General features: G+C 54.6%; 1 protein-coding gene across 9 annotated transcripts in view; it reads left to right on the top strand.

Annotated features, from left to right (window-relative positions):
* Positions 1-22,774, top strand: part of SFXN5 (sideroflexin 5) — a 164,854-nt gene extending 142,080 nt beyond the window's left edge. For 3 of the 9 annotated variants that reach the window (XM_023552771.2, XM_023552770.2, XM_023552769.2), the window contains 2 exons: positions 3,787-3,904; positions 19,810-22,774. In XM_023552771.2, the coding sequence (XP_023408539.1) occupies positions 3,787-3,904; positions 19,810-20,188 (497 nt within the window). In that variant the 3' untranslated portion in view covers positions 20,189-22,774. Of the gene's footprint in view, positions 1-3,449; positions 3,513-3,786; positions 3,905-19,809 lie in introns of those variants that run through there. The other 6 variants (XM_064268727.1, XM_003413677.3, XM_023552773.2 and 3 more) reach the window with 4 other exon arrangements.
* The last annotated feature ends 359 nt before the right edge of the window (positions 22,775-23,133 follow it).

Genomic DNA, 23,133 nt, shown 5'->3' with positions numbered 1-23,133 from the left:
GCCCCTTCTCACCCTAGAAGAGAGGGGACCCTCTGGGAGTACCTGAGCAGGGGTGTGGTGTGCAGAACACTGGCGTTTAAGAAAACTAATCTCATATGGAAGTTTGCAATAGACAAAAATAAACAGAACCTGGGAGGGATCTTTTTTGCCCCTGACTTGTATACGTAGCCCCCATGTAAACTGTCCCCGAATAGCAGTCACTGAAAGTACACACCAGGAAATGGGGGCAATAAGGGAAGCAGGGCTCCTGTCTTCAAAGCTGCTAAATCCTGAACCTTGGGAACCACATGGTCTGTGATGCCTTCTTGGTTGGCATCTGAGTTGGGTTTGCAGGAAGTGGTGTGATGGTTATTGGCTCATTGGTTTGGGGATTTACACTCAGGATTTGGGGGGCATAGGAGGTAGGATGGGGATTGTTCTAGTTTTGAACTTCCCTGGTCTGGGTTCTGCCTAGAATCTAGGGTGCCATGTGGTCTGGTTAATGGCAGGGCCTCTGCTGAGGACACCCATGGGGAAGACAGCCCCCGCTCTGCAGGAGCCCAGGTTGGGTGAGGGAGTCAGGACAGCCAGGGAAAAAAAGACAAAAGAATGCTTACAAAGCAGCCTACTTGCAAATTAATGGAGTGCAAACTAAAACTAGCAGCTGAGGGAATGCGCAGCAATGGGGGGGACAAGCTGTTGTGTGGCAGGGCGGGGCTGGGACGTCCTCTCACCTCTCCTCTGGCCTCGGTTTATCCTCTCTGCCAGGGGTCCCTGGGTTTCCTGCTAAGGTAAGAGAGAGGTGGGAACTCAGCACGTCAGTTGTGCCTGAGTCTGAGACTGAGAGGAAAGATTCTCAAGTCAGATGCTGTGGTGCCTGTGCCCCAGCCCAGAGCACTAGCCCCTCTGAGAGGGATGCACACACCCTCACACACACACTCACACAGTCACACACATATGTAACAGGCCTTCGCTCGACTGCACCCTCCTCCGAGGGCAGCTGCGTGGCACTCACACTCCAGGCTTCACACACATCCCCCCTCCAGCACGTTCCTCATTGGAGCAGGGGGTGCATGTTGTAGACCCAAGGCTGGAAGAGAGAGCAACACCCGAGAGCAGCAGCTCCCCCCTCATCCCGACATAATCCCTGTGCCTCAGCTCGCCTCTCAGCCCCGTGTCCCTGGGCAGAGCTAGCCATTGGCCTGCAGGCAGCACAGGTTGGGGCTGGTGGGCCGGCACACCCTCCGCCGTGTGTTCCTGAGGCCACTCAGCTGCCCTCATTCCCCAGGATCCGGGTCTTTCCTTTCTCCCAGGCATTCTCACATCCCTCCATCTGCATATTTTAACTCCTCCAGCTGCCTTTCCAGTCCCTCCCCGCCATTTCCCTCTTCTCCTCCCCTCCCTCCTGTCCTCCTGTGTTCACTCTGTTCTGCCGTGTTCACTCCTGCTCTGGGCTGGGTCTTCAGGCTCCTGCTAGGCCTGAGCCTCATTCCTGCCTCCTTCCAGAGCTGGGAGCACAGTCCCGTTTCCCAGTAGGGATTTCAGTCCAGCCACCCCCTCCCCAGGGGAACTAAGGGCACAGTGCCCCACCAGGAGGTCCCAAGGACTGAGCCCATGTCTGCCCTCACCTGGCAGGAAGGGACCTTCAGGCTTTCTCCCTGTTACTCTGCCCTACCTTGCCCTGCCCTCTGGACCCTCGGGGTTATGCCTCCTGGGACTTCATACCCTCTTCACCTTCCCGTCCTAGTTTCAGAGCCCCAGTGGCACAGTGGTTAACAGCTTGGCTGCTAACCGGAAGGTTGGCAGTTCGAATCCACCTTGGAAACCTTACGGGGCAGTTCTACTTTGTCCTGTACATGAGTTGAAAGCGACTCAATGGCAGTGGGTTTGACTTTTGTTTTTTGTCCCAGTTCCTCCTGACCTGATCCCCCTCAGGGACTGAGTGAGGCCTGGGTCTCTGCTACTGGGCCAGTGGGCAGCCTCACCTCCCAAGGCCTCCTCAGAGCTGGGGCTGCCTGTGTGGCGGGTTTGGAGAATGAGCCCATATATTCTACCCTTGATCTGCTTAAGAAGTTGGTCAGAGTTAAAAATTCCCAGCCCCTCCATGACTGCTTTGGAAGCCCAGGAGGCCTTGGGCTGAGTCTGTGGTCCATGCGGGGCTGGAATGGAGGAGAAGGTGGGGAGGAGGTGCAGGATCGAGGCAAGGGGGAGGTCAGGTGGGCCAGAGCTGCTCTTAAGCCTGTGGAAACTCCCCTTTCCAATCTCAGACTTAATTCAGCAGCTGGACAGATCTTGGGGTCTGGGCCCAGATGGAGGGCTGGAAGAGAGTCCAACCACCAGGATCCTCCCTCCTGCTCCCACAGAACATCGTAATAACAACAGTAATGATAACACAATTCCTGAGCACAACTGTGTGCTAGGCCTAAGCTAACATTTTTACTTGTAGAGAATTTACGAGTAGTTGGATCTTTATTGATTCCCTAGCAGGAACATTCTGGAGGAGGGTTTCTCAAGAGTGGTTCTGGGATCAGCTGTCTTAGACTCCTGGAGGGCTGTTTAAAGTGCAGATTCACAGGACCTCATGACGGCAAAAGGTCCTCGGAGTCTGCATTTTTAACCAGTTGCTCAGATCATCTCAATGCACACTGAAGTTTGAGAACTGCCACCCCCATTTTTGCTGCCTGCTCAGGGCCAGGTGCTCTTGGGATTCTTGTGCCAGGATCTGAAGATGGTGTGGGGTTTGCCTGCCCCTCACGCTGAGGCCCTGCCCCTAGGGCCTTCACCTGCCTGTGGCCATAGCCAGCCCTGCTGCCCTTCACACCAGGAGCTGGTCACATCTAACCTGTCCTCACAAGTAGTCTAGTCATCCATCCTAATGGCACGTCCCATCCCAGACTTCCCCAAGTGAAGTGTTTGGTGGTTGCCTCTGAAGGGCCTGCTGGATAGTGCCAGACATAAAGCTATGACGAACAGCATGGTGAAGGTGGGCTGCCAGCTGGTGTGACCACCACTCTGCCTGGGGAGCCCATTTTGTCACAGACCTGGAGGACCCAGGCCTGTTCTCTTGCCCAGGAATGTCACCTTTGAAGCCATGGGGAGTGGGTGCCAGCCGTGAGCATGCTGGGAGTGAGGCTGGCAAAGGGCCCTGAAGGCAGGAGCCAGGACAGCTCAGGTGACAGAGCATCAGGAGTCAGGAGTCCAAGCAGTAGATCTGCCTCCTGGCCTTGGGCAAATCACTGGCTCCTCTCTGTGGCTCTTGGATCAAGGTTGACGAGATGGCCAGTGGGGCATCGTCTATTCCCACACATGGAAGATCACCCTTCTTGGCTTTGTGTGTGTGTGTGTGTGTGTGTGTGTGTGTGTGTTGTGGTGTGTCTCCTTCCCTGGACTTAGCATCAACTCTGATTGGTTTTCTATTTAATTCTGTGCTACCTTTGAGGGTACCCTTGCTCTCCTCTATGTCTCCCCAGGAGCAGAGACCTCACCTGACATCTCCCCCACGCGTGGCCCTCCTGCACAGAGATGGACACATGGTGGGTGGTGGGTACCCCACAAGCTCTCAGTTATGATTTCAGTAGGTATGAGTTCAAACAACAATATCCTTCGAGGCAGGCCTGGGGAGAGAGGTGCCGATTGGGGAAGGCCCCAAATACAAAATTCCACCACATCTATTTAGCTATAGGCTGGCACTAGTCTCAGGACTGTGCTGCCTCGGCTCTGAGCCTCTGAATGGGACTCAGCATGGCAAGTGGCCATCCCACCCCGTCTCTGGGCCTCATAGGTCTCCCTCCTTCTCTCCCTACACAGGACAGCTCTCCTGCAGGCGCGCCCCCGGCTGCTTCTCCCTGTGCAAAGCCTCGTGTGCCTGGCAGCCTTCGGCCTGGCCCTGCCACTGGCCATCAGCCTCTTCCCGCAGATGTCAGAGGTCAGTGGAGGTGGGGGGGCGGCTCATGGGCAGCACAGGCAGGGGCGCTGGAGAGTCTAACTTTGGGTCACTTATCACCAGTTAACAGTTGCCATCGAGGGTCTCCAACTCAAGGTAGCCCAACCCCATGTGTGTTGGAGTCGAATGGTGCTGCGTGAGGTTTTCAGTGGCTGATTTTTCAGAGGCAGATCACCTGGCTTTTCCTCCAAGGTGCCTCTGGGTGGGCTTAAACCACCAACCTTTCATTAGCAGCTGAGCGCGTTAACTGTATGTGCCACCCAGGGTTATTTATTAACAAATACTTATCCATTGCTGACTGCCTAGCACTGTGCTAGATACTGGGGTTATAGCTATGAATGAGACAGGCCCAGGCTCTGATCTCAGAGATGAGGGTCCAGCAGTGAGCACAAGGATAAACCAGGGAACAGCAAATGAAGTGTGAGACTGTTAGGATGGGAGAAGCTCAGCAGGACGTGGGAGGAGACAGCAAGGGGACCAAACCCTGTCTAGAGGGAAGCAGCCGTTCACCTGGGGCCTGGAGGATGGGGTGGAGTTGGCCAGGTGGAAAGGGGCCTGGGGGAGTCACATAGCCAGGGATCACCTGGTGTGAAGGTTCTCCTTGAAGCAGTGCAGTGTGTTCCAAGAACTGACCAAAGTCTGCAGCACAAGCAGGGAGAGGAGCAAGATGAAGTGGGCCGGGGGCCAGGAGGTGGGGGTTGGGACCTTGGAAGTCAAAGCAAAGAGGGTAAAGGTCATCATAAGGGCCATGGAAAGCAGGACCACAGATTTCTGATTTTGAGTGGTCCCCGTGGCTGCATGGAGGAGGCTGGGCTGGAGCTCTGGAGAAGGAACCATCCGGAGGCTGTGGATGGCGTCCAGGGAGAGATGGTGGCGGCTTGGACCAGGCTGTTGGCAGTGGGCATGGAGAGAAGTGAGCCGTTTGAAAGTTAGGAGGCAGCTTCATCGGGATTTGGTGAAGAACTGAATGTGGTGGGGGGGACGGGGAGCTGGCAGGAGAGCACCGGCTTTCCGATTTTGGACAACCAGGCAGATGTAGGTGCTACTTAACAAGATGGAGACGCTGGAGGAGGGGCAGGTTTAAGGGAGGACAGCATGCTGAGTTAGACGTGGAGCTTGCGGTGCCCGTGGAATATCCAAGTGGAGGTGTCCTGGGGGAGGCTGCCACTGCATCTAGAGCCCAGTAGAGAGACTGGGGCTGGAGTGACAGAAGTGGAGGCCGGCAGTGTAGAAACAGTCATGGAAGAGAGGGCAGTAGGTGGAATCAGCTGGGGAGAGTGTGGAGAGAAGGAATCCGAGCAGGATCCATGAGCAGGATCCATAGACGAGTGGCCAGGGAGGTAAGGGTTACAGGGGAGCTGAGCAGTTCACAGGGTCAGGTACTCAGGCAGGGTCAAGCTTTGTGAGCCCTGAAAAGTGTCCACTGGCATCTCAGGTCATGAAGGCAAGCCCTGTCCCCAAGAAATGGCCCAGGCAGGTGAAAGGTGAGGAAATGGGGCTGGCAGGGCTGACAGCCGGGTCGGGAAGCCTAATGCCAAGGGAGAGCAGAAACAGGTTAGCAGCTGGAATGAGGTGTGGGATCAAGAGAAAGTTTTTTTTTTTCCTTTTTTAAATGGGAAATACTGGACTTGTATAAATGCCAAAGGCAAAATGCCAGGAGAGAGGCTGAGAACACTGGGAAGGGTAACAGGGAGAACAGAGCCCATGAGGAGGGGCAGGGACCAGGGCACAGGTGAAGGGATTGGCCTTCACAAGAGGAAGAAGAAAGGGAGGGGTGGGGAAGGGGGAGGAAGTTGTTCTGAGGGCTTGTGGGTTCTCTGTGAGGAGCAGAGGGGAAGCCGGGAGATGGGGAAGGGGGAGCAGAGGCCTGAAGACTACAGAGAAGCTTTGAGACATTCAGAGGGGAGAGTGTGATAGGCTTAACCAGGGAAGCCTGCTAGGTGATGCGAGGGGTCAGCAAAGGGCTGGGTGAGCGTGGGGTGGACACCACTCTCTGGGGAGGGGTGGGTCAGGGTCCAGCTCCGGGGAAGGGGTGCTGGGTTCACTCAGGCTGGGGTTTCCCCTGCTGGGTGGGGCCTTCAGGATATGGTAAGAGATGGGGGGAGCAATGGACTGTGGAATCTAAAAAGGATTAGGATTGAAGATGCTATTTATTTCTGCTCTGCAATCAAGGGCAGCCTTGCTCTCCTGTATGTCTCTCCAGGAGCAGGGGCCTCCCCCGACATCTCCCCGACATGTGGACCTCCTGCACAGGAATGGACACATGGTGGGTGGAGGGTGCCCCACAAACAGTTATGATTTCAGTAGGTATGAGTTCAGCCAATAATGTCCTTCCAGGGACAGGGTCCTTCACTTTCTGAAGCCGCTGCATCTCTCTGTGTGCTCAGGCTAAGTCCTCGTTTCTAGGCAAGGGTCAGAGTCACTGAACTGTGTGCGTGTAGGCACCACTGTGTTTAGAAGCTTCAGATAGCTCTCAGCTACCTGCCTGCGTAAGAGAGGGGACCCACAGCAGAGAAGACCCCATGCTGCAGAATCAGGCGCCATCCCAGTTGTAAGGATTTTCAGGGTCATCCAGTTTACCCCCTCCTGGCTCAGATGGGAAATGGAGGCCCAGAGTAGCCAAGGGACCAGCCTAAGGTCACAGAAGCCAGGTGCTGATCTGGGAGGAAACCCTAGATATCCACACTTCCAGACCAGAACTCTTAGGAAATGGGCCCTCTGATTTTCCTCATTCAGCCACCCTGCCACCCCTGAGCCAGCTAAGAGAGGAGGCAGCTGAAGGCAGCCCCACATGCGGCTGTGGGTCTTCTGTGGGTGTTCCTCTGGAGCAAATAATGAAGAGACAGGCATTTACCCACCATGCCTTGAGCTCTACTACAGAGATGGTTTCAAGTGAGTGGACCCACCTCCCAGAGCCCAGGCTTCTCTCATCCCCCATGCCTGCCTTAAAGAGGCATGAGAGTTAGTTCCTCTGGGTGTCTAACCAAAATCCCTCTTATTGCAACCCAATCCTCTTCCTTAGTGTTGGAAGGAGTACAGTCAGCGCATAAGTCTTTGTCAGCTTGAACACGAAGGTAGGGACAAGATTTTCAGAGCTCCCTTCTCAGCTGTGTCAACTCTGACAGGATGCCAGCCAGCCACGGTATTATGGAGCGCTTTGAGGCCTGTCTGTGACCTGTGGCACCAAGGCCATCAGCCAGTTGGCTGAGAGGACCTCATTCCCCCCATTCACCCTCCCAATTAAATCTCTCTAACGAAGTACTTCTGCTGCTGTTTGGGGATCATGTCTCACATCCTAGAAGCCAGTGGGATTTGCCACAATAAGTCTGGGCTTGCTTGAGCTGACCCAACCTTGCGAAAAGGCACCAAGATTGTCAACAGGAGTATTCACTGGAATACTAATTAATTAATTAGGGACTCGGAGATAGAGTTTAGAAACTGGTTCCTGGAGTGGCTGGCAGGCAGTGATTGGTGCGGAGTTTCCAACCCAGGAAACCCAGGAGTTACGGAAAGAACTTCAATCCCTCCCTTTGATTCCTAGCAGAAGGTTTTGTGTGCTCTTTTCAAATTAGTATTTCTGCCTACTAACATGGAACAGAGTGTCAAGTTGCAAATAATAATAAGAGCTACCATTTATTAAGCATCTACTATGCCAGGCACCATGCTGGGATATCCACATGCCTTATTGTATTAAATCTCCCTAATGCCCTTTGGGGAAACCCTGGTGGCGTAGCCGTTAAGTGCTACTGCTGTTAACCAAGAGGCTGGCAGTTCAAATCTGCCAGGTGCTCCTTGGAAACTCTATGGGGCAGTTCTACTCTGTCCTATAGGGTCGCTATGAGTCATAACTGACTCAACGGCAGTGGGTTTTGGTAATGTCCTTTGGGAGTCCCTGCATGGTACAAATGACTGACAGCTTTGGTTCAGCTTCGAACCAAAAGGTTTGAGGGTCAAGTCTACCCAGAGGAGCCTCAGGAGAAAGTCCTGATGATCTACTTGCAAAAAATCAGCCCCTGAAAACCCTATGGAGAAGTTTTACTCTGACGTACACGGGGTTTTCATGAGTTAGAATCGACTCCATGACAGCTGGTTTTTAATGCCCTTAGAGTTGGAGAGGTTATTGCATATCAAGGGTTGTTACATAGACAGATGTGTGTCCAAAGCTCTGGGGGAAATTTTGGCTGGAGATATGGGTGCGGGGCCCTCGGTGCACAGGGGTAGTTGAAGCCAAGGAGGGGGGTGAGGTCACTGTGGGAAGAGTGGAGGAAGGACAGCCATCAAGAAAGGAAAGGAGTAGCCGGGGGGCAGGGGGATGACTCAGATGGAATGGCTTCAAGGAAACCAAAGAAGAGAGCCTTGCCAGGAGGAGGGGCCTCTGCAGAGTGAGCTGCTGCAGAGGGGACTAGAAGGAATTGACGAGGCTTGGCAGCTGGGTAACATAGCTAAATGAGGCATCCAGGAAGCAAAATGGTAGTCAGTTTTTATTCTTCAGGGAAGTGCATTCAGGGATGGGAAACCATTGGTGAACAGCAAAGGAAGTTTCAGTCACTGAGTGTTCTGACAGGGGACTTGGGGGTCTTGGAGAGATAAGCAGTAATGGGGAGGGAATGAACATAGACAAAGGCAGGAAGGCATGGCCTTGACTGGGTCCCTAGGTCCAGTGACAGAGGAGCCCAACTGGCTGTGGTGGGGATGGTGGGAACGGGGATCCAGAACATGACAATCCTGTGAGGTAGGTACCAATACTATTCCCTGTTTACAAGCAAGGAAACTGAGGCCCAGAGAGATTAAGAAACTTGCCCAGGGTCCAAAGTTGGCAATGACAGAGCAGGCTTTCCATGCAGGCAGAATGATTCCATACCATCTTCAACCCAGCCCACCTCCTCATACATGAGGAGACCCAAACCCAAGCTCCAGACAGCATGAGGCTGATTTATCAGAAAAAGCATTCCAGGAGCCCCTCACCCCCTTCCTGCTCTTCCCAGGGAATGAGCGTCCATGTTGAAGGACCTTCTGAGTAATGCCCCCTGACAACCCACATTCTTTCTGGTGGGGGAGGCAAAAAAATCACTAAACAGGAAATGTCAGGTACTGGTAAGGGCAATGAGGAAAATAAAGCAGAGGGCTGTGCCAGCACTTGCCAGGGGTGCTTGAGGCCAGGGAGGTTATGGGGGCTGCCCTGTGGCATGGTGGGGCCTGATTCGAGGCGGCCTTTCTGGCCCTGCCCGCTGTGGAGATTGGGACTCTGAATTCCAGATTCTCACTGAACTGTGTCCCACTCATACGTCCACGTGTGCACACTCGTGCACACACACTGGTGCCCCAGGTCTCTCAGGCAGATGTCCAGGGTCCAGCCTCCAGGCCCACAGGCTTGGCTGCCACAAGAGGCTGGACCTGCTGCTCTCGAATGTTCCTCCAGCTCTGACAACTGGTGTTCCAGACCTAGGAGCACTTCCAACCCCGTTTATTGAACTTCTGTCTCCCTGGAGCAAGAAGCAGAACCTTGGCCAAGAGCCCCTCCCCACTTTCCCGCCTCTGTGTCTGTCTCTATCTTTCTTTGTGCCTCTCTCTCCTTTCCTTGATGCCTCTTGGGCTCTCCCCCACCCCAGTCCCCTCTCCCTTCCCGCACTGTTCCCCCAGGAGCTCGGGGGCTGGGGAACCGGGCTGCGTGTACAAGCCGGAGCCATTGTTAGACAATCTGTTTTTGTCTTCATCTTGTTGGCAGGCGGCAGGAGAGGAGCAAAAGGTTAATGAGGCACTGTGCAGCCGGATTACTGCGCAAACGGGCGGCGGCGGCGGGCGAGCCAGCCGTGGTGACAGGGAACTAATTAGGAGCAGTTTAACAGGAGGAAAAAGTGAAATCTCCTCTTCACCAACTGTCAATAATTAGCTGATTTGGTGAGGTTGAAATGTGTCCACAGGAGAAGGTGGAGCTTTTCTGTGGATGAGTGGGGAGTGGGGGGCCCTGGTGGCCCTGCCCTGTTTCTGGGTGCTGTTGGGTCTGGGGGTGCTGCCGTAAGTTCCCCCAGGCCCATCCTCGTCTGCTCTGGTTGGCATGCCTCAGCCCCAACTCTGTGTGACCTTAGGTCTTAACCCCAGAGAATCAGTTTCCCAAGCCATAAGATGAAGTTTGGAACTAAGTTTCTTTCTGGCTCTGCCGATTTGGATTCTGGAAATGAAACTATGAGACGGGGCCCTGGTGCTAGAGTCAGGACATCTGCCAGCTGGCTGTGTGACCTTAAGTCGGATGCTGACCCTCGGTGCTCATCTGCAGCATGGCTGAGATGTGGCTCGTGAATGGTGCCAGGGGAGGGGGAGGGCTCCAGGACCCTCACCTGGCATCTTCGGTCCTCCCAGCAGCTCCAGAGCTGTGTGCCTCTGGGCAGGGGCTGTGGCAGAGGGGAGGGCCCTCGCTGCCTCAGTAGAGGCTGGAGGCTCGCCGAGCGCATGCATCTTTGTATGTGTCTCTCTGCCCTGCACCAGCTGTTGCAGGGGCAGCATGGGCGCAAGGAGTCAGGTTCACTAGCTGGGAGGATTGTTTCCTGTTTGGCCTGTTTTCTCTGTTGGCCTGGCCCTGGCGGTTGTCTTGTTGGCCCCTGCCCTTTGGCCTTCCCTGACACCTCAGCAGGCACTCCTCCCCTCCGGCTTCTGCTGAACACCTTGACTAGAAGAAAAGGTATCATCAGAGCCCCCCCCAGGGCTTCCTGCTAAGTGCCTCTATGTCAGCCCTACCAATCCGCCAGGCCCCTCCCTCTCAGCCCAGCCCCTCCTCACCTCAGCAGCCCCACCCCCCATCCTACCCTTATGACTTTGTGCCCCTTCCAGCTCTCAGTTAGGAAACAAAGACTGTATGGGAAAAGAATTTGGGTATCCAGGGTGGGTACCAGAATCTCCACCAAACCTCTCCTCCCCCTCACCAGCCTTGAGGAAAATGATGGTTTCATTGAACCAGCTTGACTGGGCAGTTGTGACCTACCACAGGCAAATGTCTTCCCCAGCTTATCTTCCTTTTGCTGAGGAAGCTTTGAAATTCCCAGCCAAAGATGAGAAAAAATTGAGAATGAGCTCAGGTTCACCTTCAAGCAGTTCTGGAAATGGCCCCTCCTCCAGGAAGTCCTCCTTGATGAGCTGTTATCTGTTTCACCTCACACATATAGGTGGTGGTGGTGCGCCTTTCTTGTGTCCCATCTCCCCCTCGGGACATAGGGTATCCCTAAGTCTGAGAACCTGCTCTTTACCTACCAACTGCTGATACAACTTAACTTTGTTGGCTGATTCCTGCTTCTCCTACTCTTCCAGGGCTGATGCGAAGCAGGAGGCAAGGTCTAGGAGTCTTTGGTTCCCTCCTGAGTCCACAGCAGCATTCACTGTCCTCCAGAGAGAGGGAGACAGTCTCAAATCCATCCCCTTCAGTCTCAAATCCACCTCCTACTTTGCTTGGAGATGTTTGTTTGGGGGTTTTCTTGTTAACTGGTTTAATCAGTCCCTACTGAACTCCAAAGTGGGCTATTTTTGCCATCAGAAATCTGCCTCCTCCCCGCCCGCTGCTTTCTTGGAGTTTGCCCACAGGACCCCCCAGGAGGGACGGATGGGAATGGCAAAGCCGCTCAGAGCCCAGGAACGCCAACGCCACCTGTCATGTTGCCTGTTCCCCACACCCCCACCCTAAACCTGTGCGTGCACACAGGCCCACGCATGAGCACACACATGCCCTGATGACAGGCCTCAGCAGGGCCGCCTCCGAGCCTGTCCTCCCTGGTTCTCCCTTCTAGAGCCCTCTCGAATACCTTCTAGACAAATTCAGGATAGTGAGGGAGGAGGTTTGGTTGAGCAAGGCTCATGTTGAGGTGATTAAGTGCAAAGTGTTTAGAACATGCCTAACCCTCAGCCAGGGCTCAGCCGTGTCAGCCATGAGGAGCCACGGGAGAGCGAGACGGGGCCTAAGCGCTGGGATAGCCACAGGGTCCTGCCTTCATTAAGCAGCATTGCGTGGGGTTTCTAAGCCTTCAAAGGGCCCTTTCATTACTTTCTTGATTATACCCTCATCCCAGCCCCAGGAGGTAGAAAATCATCCCACTGCACATGTGGGGAAACTGAGGCCTCAAGGCTGAGGAGATGGGGGCCAGGATGATCCTGAGATGGGCCCACCAGAAGGCACTCAGGAACAATGCAGAGCTCCAAAGCGGGGAGGGAGTCTGGGCGTCTACCAAGTGCACATAGCACAGAAGTGCTTGGGGAATGTCAGCTCAATTTGATTCAATTGTTACTGATGACCTACATTAATACAAGGCACAGGGACACTGAGCTGCCTTGAGTACCTCGAGATTGCGGGGGGAGAGGATAGTTGCTGTGCTTAGAGCTGCTTAGAGTAGGAATCAGCCTGGGACTGAGGATATGATGGAGAAGGAGGCAAGTGCTATGGTACTACGGGCTACAGCAATGGATTGGGGCTGAGAAGATCAGGGGAGGCTTCCTGGAGGAAGCAACCTTAGCGGGTTAGGACATAGCCTAGTCTCAGGCCTCAAAACCCAAATGTACCCTGTGCAGGAAACGGAGAGCAGCTGGTGGGTGAGAGGCCTGGAAGAGGCCCTAGAAGGCCTTGAATGTCCAGCCCAGCAGTCTGACATTCACTGGGAAGGGAGTGGGACCCCAGAACCAGCACCAGAGTCTGAACCCCGGGGTCCAGGCTCAAGGTTCAGCTGCTGCCCAGCCCCAGTGTAACACCCCTGCCCTCCAAGGACACTCAGGATAGCTTCCCTTGCCCAAAGATGGAGTCTGCATATGTGTGTTTGAGCAGGACCTGGGTTCTGCCCAGGCCTGGTGGGAAAGGGTGGGTTGAGCTGCCCAGTGGGCAGGCTGGCCCCAGGCCTGGCAGAGGCCTCAGGCACACAGGATCAGCCAGGTGCCGGCTGGGCTTTGGATCCTGTGTCAACATTGCCGCCACTTACAGACCGTCAGAGGCCTGGACCCTGGGCCAGGAGGAGGAGGTGGTTTTGAGCTATGTCACAAGGTCACGCTGAACACCTCACTCCCAGCCTTGTGCCTTTGAAAAGGAGGCAGAAAAGCCACCAGAAGAAAGGCAAAGAGGAGGAAGCTTTTTGTAGTAGGTAAAAGCCCCTGAGAATGGGGCACAGGCGGGGGATCTGGTTTCCTGTTTATGTCTCCACACCTTAGCTCCACGTTCAAATATGTAAACTATCCTCTGGCCGCTGGCTGCAGGTGTGTGTGTGCCAAGGCTACAGACGCAGAGGTGGCCCCAAATGCATTCCTGACTCCGGCCCCCACCCCTCAATGGGCCAAGAGACAGAGGTAAATAGCTCAGCGTTAACCCTTCCCAGGCCACAGAGGAAAGCCAGCGAGCCTGGGGGTGCTGGGGCAGCTGGGGAGAGACTGGACATGGTGCTCAGTGTTGGTTGGCTCTCACCTGAAATGCAACCAGAATCCCACTTTGGCAGTGTCTGCTGGGAGGGGCTGCAGGACTCGAGCTGGGTCTGTAGGGTGGGGTTGGGGCACTGACGAGGTGGGGGTCCCGATGAGGGTTAGGTTCTGTGTGGGAGTCAGAGACATTGTAATTTCATGCAGGGGTGGGCACGTTATTTTGGGCAGGAGCCTATGGGCTGACTCCCTTCTTTAATGCAGGGCATGAGGTGGGGTCTTTCACCTTCGGGGGGCTTTCCCCAGGCACTTGACAGCTCAGAGGTACACAGCCTGAGATGGGGCAAATGAGCAGGCCTTCATCTTCCCAGCACCCCAGGGCTGGGGGGATACCATCAGCCGGTGCTGACTGATAAGTTCAGCTTCCTCAATGATCCCTGCAGCCCCCACCTCCCAGGGCTTTGGCTCCCCATCCCATCCCAGACACCGCTTCCCTCAGGAACTGCCTGCTGACTGGCTATCAGATGCCTGGGAAGGGGTCCACCCGTGTCTGCATTAGGGAGGAAGGGAATGGGCCCATGGATTCCTGCCTGCCTCCAGCTGGCAGCCCGGGGCCTGGGTCACCTATTCCCCCTGCGGCCCCTCCTCACCCAGCCTCATTTCTCCTCATCGTGTTCTGTACAGAGGAGATGCCTCAGAGCAATCTTGTGGTCAGAACTAAGCCCCTGCTTGTGACCCACTCCCCTAGGACTCTAGCCTTCACTGGACCTGGAGCTATACCCACCCCTTTCACTATGCCCTGACACCTCTCCTCCTCCCTCCAAACCCCCCCGCCGTGAGCCGCTGAGGCCACGACACCATTTGTTCTGCTGCCCACATGGCACCTAAATCTGGCTTCTGCTTCTTACCCATCAGACCTCCAAGCAGCAGGGGGACCAAAAGGGAGCAGCCTAAGCCCTTTGTTCCTACCTGGAGCTGGTTAGGGCAGCAGGAGGTGGCAGTAAGGGTATCCTGGTACCACCCTCACCCTAGTACCTGAATTACATTCATTTACTGGCGAGGCCAGGGCTCTGGACAACATGGCTACCTTTGGAGGAGACAGCCCCATACACACCCCAGAAGAAGTGATCTACACAGGAAAGACTTGATTATTGGTGGAGAGGGGAAGGAAGTCTGGTCAAGCAGGAAACACAGGAGTCTTGCCCCATCCTCCCCCAGGTGAGCCCAGAAGTGAGGGCCCCAGTGGTCCTGACACCAGTGAGACCTAGAAGATGGTAGGCCATTGGCCAATACCTAGCTATGGCCAGAGAGCAGAGGGTTAATGAATGGCCAGTGGAGTTGGCTCAAGGTGGAAACACGAGGCTATGACCAAGCAAGGCACTGAGTGGGGAGTTAGGAGACCTGGACCCTAGAAGGTGTCCAAAATCCAGTAGCTAAGGCCAAAGCCTCCCAGTCCTCACCAGGAGCACTCTCCAAAAATGCTATGTTGCCTGGTGTCCATGGCTGCCTGGTGTCTGTGCCACCCCCTGTCACTGCTTCCACTCTTTAGGCTGGTCCCCCCAGGCTGCCATCACGAGCTCCTTCCCTTCACTTGCCCCTCAAATGTGCCTGTTCCCCAGGTCTTGGCACCCGCTTCCTCCATCTGCTCTCCTGGGCAACCTCCCCCACTCTGGAGGCTCTGGCTATGCTCACACATCCCAGGCCCTCGCTTCTGCCCAGACCCCTGCCCACAGCTCCAGAACCCTGGACCCATCTGCCCCTCAGGCCTCTCCACCTCAAGGACCCATAGGCACCCAGACTCAACATGGCCAAGCCTGAGCCTATTGCCCCCCCACCTGTCCGCCTCCTGTATTCCCCTGCCTTTGAGGATGGCATCACCAGCTAGCCCTGCTCCCAGCTGGAACTAGGAGTCATGCAAGACACAGTCATCCTCAACACCTCCCTCTCACCCCCACATGGAATTGGTCATCAGCTCCTCTGGATTTCAGCTTCAGGAATCATCCCCAGCACAACCTCCTCTCAGCAGGACCTGAGGTCTCTTGTGGACTCAGCTTCCCACACTGCTCCCCAGGAGGCTTCCCTCTCCCCTCACTTATCCCTCTAGTCCACCCTTCACACCCACTGCCGCCCGAGAGACCCTCCTCAAACTGAGTCTGAATCATAGTCCACTCTTGCTCACAATCCTTCCATGGCTCCCCATTGCCCTCAAAGTGTGGACAACCTTCGTGTGGCCTACAGGGCCCAGCCCCACCTCCGCTTCCTCCCACATTTCTAACATGCCCAGCATTGTCCACCCCAAACAGGACATGCTAGCCAGCTAATGCTTTTCCCTTCACCCAGCCAGCTTTTCCCACCCTCCCCTATCAAACCCTTCCGTTTATTTCCTGGCCCACCTCCTCTGGGAAGTCCTCCTTCCTTGGTCCTCCATGAGTGAGCTGTAGCCCCCACCCCACTATAGTTTCCATGGCACTTTGCTTGTCTCTCTGGAATCCATCTGCTTTCACTGTCTGACTCCTCCCCAGATTGCAAGCTTCTCAAGGGCAGGGGCTGGGCTTGACCGAGTCTCTGTGCCCAACCCTGGTGTATGGCATTGTCAACCACAGATAAATACCTGCTGACCTGAGGGAAGATTGAACTGAAACAGAGGGAAAGCCTTGAATGCCATCTCTGCTCTAAGCCCAAACCTCTGCTCCCGAGCATCTCAACTACTTCCCCCAGGAGCTTACCCACTGCCCGCGTTTCCCCCATGCTTCCCTCCTACCTGGTGCCCGTAGCACGGTGGGAAGCCCAGGGGAGCCTGGGGGTTGCTGGGTTCTATGGCAGCCTGCACCAAGAGGGAGGTTTCCATCTCCAGGGGGGCCAGCACTCCCCGGGGAGTGGGCAGAGTGGCCCCGTGGCCTGGGCTGTGGTCTTCTGCCATGGTGGTGAGCAGCCTCTGATTTTAATGCGGGCCTCAGTGCTTCAGTGAAAGCAGGCATGGGAAGTTGCTAATAATGGCACTAAAATAAAATATGCTACATCTGTTATGGGTAGCAGAACAAAATTAGCTGCTCACACCTCTGACATCCAAGATGTCTTAACTTAAAATACTCCTTGGCTTACTTTACATCATTTACTGATTATATTTAAAAGAAATACAATTTTGCAATTACTGTTCTTTCCAGTGTGATATCTATGCATCATTTTCCTTTTATGTTTATATATTTCTCCTTCATTAGTGCAGTCTGAAGGGTGATTAGGATTCTTCAAACATTTTACAGAGGTTAAACGTTGATTAAGATTTAATTATTACTGTAAATAGCTTGGAATGACATATGGTGCAAAAGCCTGACATATGTGCATTTGAATAAATGAAGTGCTATTTCCCAGGATGCCTCAGTAGCTGTTTAACAGCTTTCCCGAAGGGTTATGTTACACCTCATGGTAAGATTGCTGGGATGTTATATTTTGTTGGTTTTTGCAGCTGAAAGCTAAGAACAGTTTTCCAGTTTTTTAAAAACATTGAATATTTTAAATACCTAAATTGTTTTGCACAAATTTTTGCTAATTTGTCTAACTAGGTTAAACATTTTCAAAAGCATTTAGATTTTTAAGCGTGGGCGCTGTGCATTGTGTCAGTGGCAGCGTGGGGACGAGGGGAACTGGCAGGGTGGAGGGGACGTGGAGGCCGGCAGGGGTGGGGAAGGAGAAGGTGGCTTGAGGAGAAGGGATGGGGGAGAGGTCTGGGTCCTGAACCTAGCTCTTGTCTGTTTGCCCCTCTCAAGTGGTCAGAGCTTGGGTATTGGGGCACCAGGGGCTTCAGAGGAAAGTCCCCATCTTCTTCTGGAGCCCCACCATGCCTACCTGCTCCAGTCTACAGGAGCTACGTCTTGCCTCCTCCCTGATGTGCGCAGCCCGGGCATCACTGAGTTCTGTACAGAATCCTTCCTCCCTATCCTGACTGAGTTTTTACACAGCCCGGGCAGGGCCGTGCACCTTCTGCCTGCTCCCCCAGGGTTGCCATGGCTTGACATACAGCAGGGGCCTGGGACGGAGGTCAGCTAGGCTAAGTTACAAAGGCCTGTCACTGAGGTGGCTCCTCCCTCTGCCAGTTCCTCTCAGGTTGTGGGCTCAGGCACTCCCACAGGCTCAGTCCTGGAGTTGAAAACCAACATCTGGGCTGCTGGAGAACTCCAGGGGGATCCCATCCTCCCAGTGCCTTTTGCCTCTTTTCATTCCACTCATTGAATCAACACTCATTGAATACCTACTGTGTACCGGCGCTATGGCAGGCTTTGAGGATACAGGGGTGAACAAGATTAACCCACTTGCTGCCTCGTGGAGCTTGCCACCTAATGCGGAGAGCCAGCCCCCCAACAGTGATACACTACTCCGAATAAGAAGTACAGGCAGTGGAGGGTGCATGGGAGAGGTGGCCAAACCTAGCCTAGATGAGGGAAGGTGTCTAAAGCTGAGACATGAAAGATCAGCCAGAGGCAGGGGAAAGTAGGGATGAAGGAGACAGGAGCAGAAGTGGGCAAAAGTTCAGGTAAAGACTCAGAGATGAGAAATAGCCCAGTGCATCTGAGGAACTGAAATAAGGCATGTCCGGCCGGTGTCTTCAGTACACGGGGAGGATGGTGAGAGGCAGCAGGGCTGGAGGGCATGGGAGTCTGGACTTGACCCCTGCCATTTTACAGTGGAGAGAAACATGATCAAACTTGTGCTTTAGAAGGCTCACACTGGCCATGCTGCAGTGGATGGAAGGAGTTGGAGGAGGCTTTGTGGGCAGGGAGAAGAAGGGGACAATAAGGAGGCCCCAGGGTTTTAGGCTAGAGCATGGTTGAGTGGTGGTACCAGTCCCCAGATGGAGAGCAGGGTGGGCCGGGGAGATGGTGATTTCAGTTCTGTTTTAGATGGGTTGAGCCTAGGTTCCTGTGAGACACTCCAATAGAGAGGTCTAGCGAATAGTCAGTGGTGGGCATGTGGCTCAGGGGAGAGGCGTGGCTGGAAATACCTCAGATCTGGGGGTCACCAGTAGGTGAGATGATGCAGGGGCATATGCAGAGGAGAAGAGCAAGCCCTAAGGACCCCACAACATGCTGATACTGCTCGGACCGGGGAAACCAGTAGAGAGAAGCACAAAAGACAAGAAAAGACTGTTTCAGAGAGAAGGGAAAGGTCAACAGCATGGGGTGCTTCTGAGAGATCAACGAGTGGGAGGCCTGAGAAGTGTCCAGTGAGCATAACAAAAAGGACAATGGCAGTCACCTTGCAGAAAATGACCTCAGTAGAGTGTAGTAGGAACAGAAACCAGATTTGCTGTGGGTTGAAAAGTCGGTGGGAGGTGAGGAGGTGGAGACTGCCAGTGTAGACAACCCTTGCAAAGGAATTTGGTTGTTGAGGAGAGAGACCTGGCAGTAGCTGGAGCATGCCATGGGATTAAGGGAAGTTTTTATACGATGGAAGTTTCTGGTATATTGAAACACTGATGGGCAGGAGTCAGTAGAGTGAAGAGGTGGGGAAGACTGAGGACATTCAGGATCAAGCTCCAGTAGTAGGCAAGAGGGAGATGGAGCCCAGCTGGGGGGATCTGCCTCTCAAGGAGAGGGATGCTGCTGTGGGGTAACAGGAGGGCAGGTGTGGAGCAAAGTCATGGACGCAGGTAGGCTGTGGGTTTGATGATAGGAAGCTGAGGGTGTTCCTTCCTGATGCCTTCTGTTTTTTCCCTGAAGTAGGAAGAAGTTTCATCTGCTTAGGATGCATAGGGATCTGAGGGTGGGTATGGCTGACAAGAAAAGAGAAGGTTTAATGGGCCTCTGTGGAGAATGGGAGAGTTGACCAGGCCAGTGGATTGTAGCTGGCCACTGTGAGGGTATAGCTAAAGTCAGGGATGGTGAATTTTGAGTGGCCTCCATCAGGCTGTCAGGTAGATGGATGATGATTGGGTTCCTCCAAAGTGGGACTTCCACCATTCAGGGTTTGAAGGACGTTGGGACAGGGAGTGGTTGACATGATGGCCCATGGTGTATGAATTGGAGGAAGGGATTGAAGACTGAGAGAGAGGGAGTCTGAGGCCTGAGGTCTTGGTGGTTTAAAAACAGGGGATGGAGTGAGTGAGGTGATGGAGGGGTAGGGAACTGTGGGCCCAAGAAGGTGGGGTTTGGACTTAAGGCATCTGGGTGGTGACCAGGTCCAGGGTGTGGCCTTGGGAGTGGCTGTCTGCAGTGCAGTGAACAGGTCCTTGGAGATGAGGAAGACACAGGCCAGAGTGTAGGATGTTCATCCACGTGGACACAGTTCACAAGAGAGAGACACAACCTGGCTGGCAGGGATATACTGTGAGCCATGTGCCAGGAGGGCAATAGAGAAGGAAGATGTGGTGGTAGACAGGGCACGTGGGCCCTGGCTGGGGGGGCACAGAGGGGCAGAACTATGGGCACCAGGATCGTCCTAACCAGTACTCCCAGCCTTCCCACTCTCCCCTGCAGATTCCCCCTCTCCTTACCTCTCTCTGTTTTCACTCTCCTCAGATCGAAACATCCCAACTGGAGCCTGAAATTGCCCAGGCCACGAGCAGCCGGACAGTGGTGTACAACAAGGGGCTGTGAGTGGTGGCAAGCCTGGGACGGAGCATCATCTGGGCTGGGGAGGTGGGGGACAGGGAAGGAGTCTCGCAGGGCTGCACTGGCAGGAAGCATGCAGACACCCCCAGCCCTGGGCCGTCCCGCTGGCACTGTACCCACCGTGATAGAGAAACTAATACATTCACACTTTAACGTAGGGGAGAGGAATCCTGACACATTTCCTGTAAAACTTAAGTGCATTTCTGGGCCTTACATGGGGTTGTCACAACCCTATTCAGCACAATTATGTGTAAAGCTGAAAACTCGTAGAGTGCCCACTGGGTAGAATTAGAATTCTTTTATACTTTGGTTTCTTTTTTATTTTTTATCAGAATCAAGCCGTAGCCTGGCTTTTGGCTGCCCAGAAGAGATCTTGGACAGGTGGTAGGAGCAGGGGTAGGCCTGGGGGTTGGGTTGCTTTGGCACCAGGCTAGTAGATTTAGGATTTTAAGGTGGCTGGGAGAGGAGAGGCAGTCTGCGCCCGGGAGGATCAGCCAGCCAGGACTAAGGTCCTCGGGAAGGGGTCCAGGAGTCAAGAAGCACTGAAGAAGGCACCTGAGGCTCCTTGGACAGCTGGCTCTGAGTGTGGCCAGCGCCATCCCTGCTGCAGCTGCAGAACCAGCCTTTCTGAATGAAACCTGTGATACACTGGGGCTGGGGCCAACCTTCATGGAACCCTGGCTAATGTGGGGGCCCCCTGAGATGACCCCAGCTCCAGGCAGGAGCCCTAGGAAGGAATAATGCTTGTGGAAACATGTGCCTGTACTCCAGCCTCCAGCGGAAGCTCCTCCTTGGAGACAGCAGGCTGCAGCCATACTGGAGCTGGGCAGTGGGGCTGGAGCTGGGCTGACGGCTGCCAGAGGAGCCTCTCTAGCACTGAGGCTGCTGCCCCCTCCCCACCTTTTCCTGAGCAGGGGGGCCTTGTGCCTGAGAGTGTGGAGGCCAGAACTCTAGGTACTATCTGAGAGGCAGCACCAACCCAGGAACGGACAGGCCCCAGCTCGGGCACTAGTGGGTTGTGTGGCCTTGGACAAGTCCACTCCCTTCTCTGTGCCTCCACTCCCTGTTTGGAACCAGAGGACTGGATTGAGGGGGTTTTTTCGGCTCTTCCAGCTTAACCACATCTTTGCCTGTCCAGCACCAATGCTAGCCCTCCCAGGGCACTTCAGTGTGGACACTGGACAGGCCCCTTTGGACACAGCCAGCAGCTGGCCTTGGAACCTAGACCTTGCCCTTTGGTACATGTTCCCACATCCCTGGAGATGTTGACCTTTGCCAAACACTTTATAATTTTGGAGGAAGAGGCAGACAAGGATGTGTGGGGCCATACCGCATGCCACCTGTCACCCTGCACTGGCTCCCAGAGGCCCCTCGCTGCTGGCCCCCATTTCCTTCCCATCTGTGGGCCAGGAGAGAGGGGAGAGCTCTACAGAGGGAAGTAGGGGGTGGGGTCAGGGTGAGTGGGGTGACTCCCTCGTCTGAAAGGTGCAGGTGAAGAGGAAGCACTGGCCTCAATGTGTACCCTTCACTAGACGCAACTGGAAAGGGGGGCTCAGCAAGTAGCCCCAGGGCTTCCCCTGCTCTGACTCTGCGGGGGGCCTTGGGATCCCCAGCCCAGATGGTGAATACATGCCATACAAGAAAAGGGGCTGGTGCAGGGCAGCAAGGGGTGGCCCCAGGAGGCCTTTTCACCACCCTGAAGGTAGGAGCTGATTTGGTGAGGAGGGTCTTCTGTGGGCACTGGAACTCTCAGCCAGCCCCCAGTGTGCACCAGCTTGCACTGTAGGAAGTTGCCCTGTAGGGCACCCACTATCCGGAGGAGCAGCCACCGACCTGCCCATCAGGAAGGGGAGAAGGCAGAGACAAGCCTGGAGGGCAAGGCAGCAGGGGAAAGGGGAGGGGTGCCATGGTGTGGGAAGAGCAGGTATTTTTGATCCAATCCCGCCATAATGTGAGTGTGCCAATTACTGAGGGCTGTGCTCATCTCTGGGCCTGGGCTGGGGGCTGGACATGCCTGGGTCCTCTTCTGAACCGCTTGCTTTGCGCTCCCCCTGCCCCCACTTCCCATAGGCTCTTGTTCTTGTACACTTTACCTTGGGACCAAAACTGCCTGCCCAGCCCCACTCCCTCCTGCTCCAGAGGCCTCATGGTCTTGTTCCCTATTTGTTTTGTCCCCTGGATGATTTCTGATCATGCTCCCAAATGCAGTTTCAGGTGAGCTAAGGCAGCTCCTCTTGTGAGGGTAAGGGGGCAATGGATCCTTACAGTTCAGGGTGACAGCGACAGGGGGACAGTGAGCCATGCTGCTAAGCCCAGGTCTGGCTGCAGAAAAACCCATGAGAAAACTTTCGGCCAACACTCATCCCACCATTCTGCTGGGGCCAGAGGAAGGGATGCCTGGTGGGCAGATTGGTTCATGGCTGGGGAGGGGTTGAGCATGGATCCATTCAGTGCAGAGCTGGCCCAGCTGTGCCAGAATGCTGGCCTCCAGCCCTGCTGTACTTGCCCAGCCCACCCCTGGCCACTTCAAACATTCTGTCAGGCTTGCGGAGGCCCTTTTCCCCATTTTCTAAGAGCAGAAGACCAAGATGCCAATGTAGCTGCTGAATCAAGGTGACCAACAGGCCCCCTTCCCGCTCCCTGATCTAGAGCCGGCTTGCTTCCTGTCCTGGGCCTCTGGCCTGGGAGAAGGGTGGGCATCCAGAAGTGGTCTTCCAACCCTGGGGAGTGTGAGTGAACAGCCAATACATGCCTCCGCCACATCCAGGGGAGTTTGCTGAGAGCACAGTATCTTTTTAACCTCAGAAAATTTCTCAATCTCTGTGATTTATGTGATACTAATGAGCTGTGGGCAATAAATGAAGGATTTAAACATTAGGGCTTGGCTTTGTGAATTGTGGGCGGGAGAGCTGGGGATGGGGTGGGGTTGGTAACACAGGCAAACAAGGGCTCAGGCAAAGCATATAGGGGGGAAGGCCCTGAGGAGGGTGCAGGCATGCCCTGGGGCTGCAGACCCTGGCTCAAGGGTGGGTCAGATCAGCTGGGAGGCCCAGAAGGAAGGAGAGAGGCCCAAGAGCATGTGAGGGCAGGAAGCTGGGCAAGGAATGGGCTGAAACTCTGCAGAAGGACCCCTTACAGAGTGGTTATTGAGTGCTCACTAAGGGCTCCACCTCAAGAAATTTTAGTAAATAAGGAATTTTGATAGATTCCCTTATAGTTTATATCTGTATG

This window comes from Loxodonta africana, chromosome 15 (genome assembly GCF_030014295.1).
Source record: "Loxodonta africana isolate mLoxAfr1 chromosome 15, mLoxAfr1.hap2, whole genome shotgun sequence".
NCBI lineage: Eukaryota > Metazoa > Chordata > Mammalia > Proboscidea > Elephantidae > Loxodonta > Loxodonta africana.
The sequence above is the reverse complement of the archived record's forward strand: the minus strand, read 5'-3'. Positions and strand labels throughout refer to the sequence as shown.